The sequence below is a fragment of the Apis dorsata genome, unplaced genomic scaffold, assembly GCF_000469605.1.
Source record: "Apis dorsata unplaced genomic scaffold, Apis dorsata 1.3 scaffold_74, whole genome shotgun sequence".
NCBI lineage: Eukaryota > Metazoa > Arthropoda > Insecta > Hymenoptera > Apidae > Apis > Apis dorsata.
This window is the reverse complement of record NW_006263372.1, coordinates 2,662,653-2,665,534: the sequence shown is the minus strand read 5'-3', so window position 1 is coordinate 2,665,534 and position 2,882 is coordinate 2,662,653. Positions and strand designations below refer to the sequence as shown.

Genomic DNA, 2,882 nt, shown 5'->3' with positions numbered 1-2,882 from the left:
CGACGACGACGATGACGACGACGGTGGCGGCGGCGGCGGCGACGATGTCAGCGACGGCGTTGACGACGGCGCAATGTCGCCATGATGTCTCACGCATGCGCCACACAGAAGTAATAGCCGCGGACTCGGGTCGAACCGGGAAGCCAGTCAGTGCATTGCCAGCTCTTGAATCGCGAACGTTCAACTCACACGTTTCTGGATAATCGCGAATTTTATTCCTTAACTGTTGGTCGCTACACCAACAGTCGCTACACAGTGCCCCGTTTTATTTCGCAACGTACGCGAATATATATACGCGAAGGGACTCGAATGTTTCGACTCCACCTCGCGGCAATTCACGAACTAACAGTTTAATGGTTTTTTGCGACGTTCAAACCTATTCGCTCGCTCCGTGATATTTATCGTCGTACCGGTCGAAATTAACGGCTGAGTGAAAAAACGGTAGTGTCGGACATTGGCGTGTACATGTGTTGTGCCTTCGAACGACAGGATACACGGATACCGGCTGTCTTTGGATATAGTTCGGTACTGCTGTCGTCCCCCCGGTCCCGTATCACGGATTCGTGCTACTGCATTGCACAATCGACCGATAAATCGACAGACGTGCTTTCTATCGACGATTACTATCGGTGCTTGCGAAGATGATGATCATGATGATCATGATGATGGTGATTTAAGAGTGTCGTGCAGTGGTATTGTGCAATGACCGAGAGGCAAACGCCGCACCGGTGTACGTTATAGGATCTTAAATGTACCAATTAGGTGAGTGTTATATTTATTTTGAAGATTTTTTGTATGGGAATTTCGTCATCTATGCGATGACTAATGTATACATTATTTATTGCGTTGTTATATTCATTCGAGCGTATGTTTTCTATTCACGGTCAATCGCGCGCTCTTTCGGTGTTTCTTGTCTCCCCACCACGCCCAGAGTTCAATTGCTCGTCCGTTGTCCCGAAAGTTCGTGTTCCAAAAGTTAACAAGCGTTCCGTTTTTAAATCGTGTGGCGTCCTCCATTTCTTTTTCTCGCGTTTCGACAATTAATGGACGACAATTATTGGTAGATTAAGAACGCGTCTTAATACGATTATTTATAAGATTCGTTTGAAAGGATTCAATTACTGTACAATATCTCTTACCTATATGCGAAGATTGTAAATTTCCGGATTATTTAAGAGTAGATTTAGTATATACATCTTGGAACAATTTAAAGATTATCTGTTTAAGCAATATAGTTAGATTATAATGCGTTAAAGATTATAACGAATGAAGCACTTATGATATTATTTAATTAATTTCAAATTCACGATCACAAAAGAATGCGTTTCGTTATTTCGTAGTAGAAACATTTGTTATGATCTATATTGTATTAATTATTTAAAATTATTTAAATTAGTTTATATGTTAAAAGGTGTATAAAAATATTTTCGATTATACAAAACGATATCTTAATATATCGTATTATTTTTTCTCGTATTAAGTGGAATACATTTACATGTGTTAAATGAATTAATATTGGGATCAACGAACTCGTATGTAAAAAAACAGATTTTATTCGCGTATTGTTAATACGTGAAAATTCAACATCAATTTTCATTTGTCAATTTTTATTAGTTTTCATCGAATATCCATCGAAAGTGAATAGCAAAAATTATTTTTGTCATCCGTATTATTTGATTTATTATTTTTAACTGTCGGGGCATTTAGTTATTTATATTTTCCAAATATATAGAATTACACTTTTCAAAATTTCTGATTACCATAAAATATATTAATTACGAGAATTTTATCCGTATTAAAATATATATTCTTCCAATATTACCTAATTATTTGAACTCGATACATTTTCTGTTATCATCAATACGGAAAATATCGAATATTATTTTATCAAAATTACAATTTTGGAAGTTTTACTATTAATCTACGTCTTATTTGAAATCAATTGCGCATATCTTTTTGAAAATAAAAATTTTTTATCCTCGTTCGTTTGCAGATAATGTAAATTCGTTTAGAAGCAAACTTTTGGCGACTCTCGACATTCTTGACATTCGCGTTAGAAGAAACGTCGACCTGGTGAACGAACAAGTTCGTAGAAGCTTCTTACCTCGGCTGTTCCGTCACGTGAGAAGCTCACGCGACGACGTGATAACGTTAAAAAAACCAAGGGAAAAAGATTGATTAGAGTGTTCCTCGGCAGGATAACGAAAACGTGCTCGTTTAATCCTCGCCTGTGGCGCACGACTCGGGACGAACATATTATCAAAATTTATATACCACCTTATGAATCTCATATCTTATCAAATTTAGAAAATTTTATCTTGCTTCTCTTAAATTCAAATGAGAAAAAAATTCTACTCGATTCGAATTTAAATTATTTAATAATAAAATTTTCAAACAAATTACGTATCACTGATATTTCCATTGATACGTAGAATATTTTTTCGATAAAATTTTTTAATTCCAACACTTTCTAAGTTTTGACTTTATTTTTCGCAAGAAAATTTTTAATCATTCTATGCCTTAGTGGAAATATAGTCGAAGAAATGAGTTGTCGTGACAACTTTACGAAAGTAAAGTTATTAATCTGGACAAAGATCTACGATTAATAAGTTTCTGAATTAAAACGTATACTTCGATCCGCCCTTGAAAATTTCCAAAAGTTTGAAATTTCCACGTGTTTGAATAACTTGATTATTACATTTTCATAAAATACAATTACATAATTCGAATGGTTACGTAATAGGTATAAACGATAAAATATCATTAAATATAATTATCAAAGTGGAATTCCTCTCGATATACGTATAATAGCGAATTATACTATTATTTTCTATAAAACGGTCATCATCGTATTTCAGTTCGATACCATGGATTGGAATATT

The 2,882-nt window shown here is 34.9% G+C and overlaps 1 protein-coding gene across 8 annotated transcripts in view; it reads left to right on the top strand.

Moving 5' to 3' along the window:
• LOC102680787 (teneurin-m) overlaps positions 1-2,882 on the top strand; it is a 605,289-nt gene that overhangs the window by 360,817 nt on the left and 241,590 nt on the right. For 2 of the 8 annotated variants that reach the window (XM_031508001.1, XM_031507998.1), the window contains exon 1: positions 296-762. The exons of the other annotated variants lie outside the window; for them this stretch is intronic. In XM_031508001.1, the coding sequence (XP_031363861.1) occupies positions 750-762 (13 nt within the window). In that variant the 5' untranslated portion in view covers positions 296-749. Of the gene's footprint in view, positions 1-295; positions 763-2,882 lie in introns of those variants that run through there. 8 annotated transcript variants of the gene reach the window in all.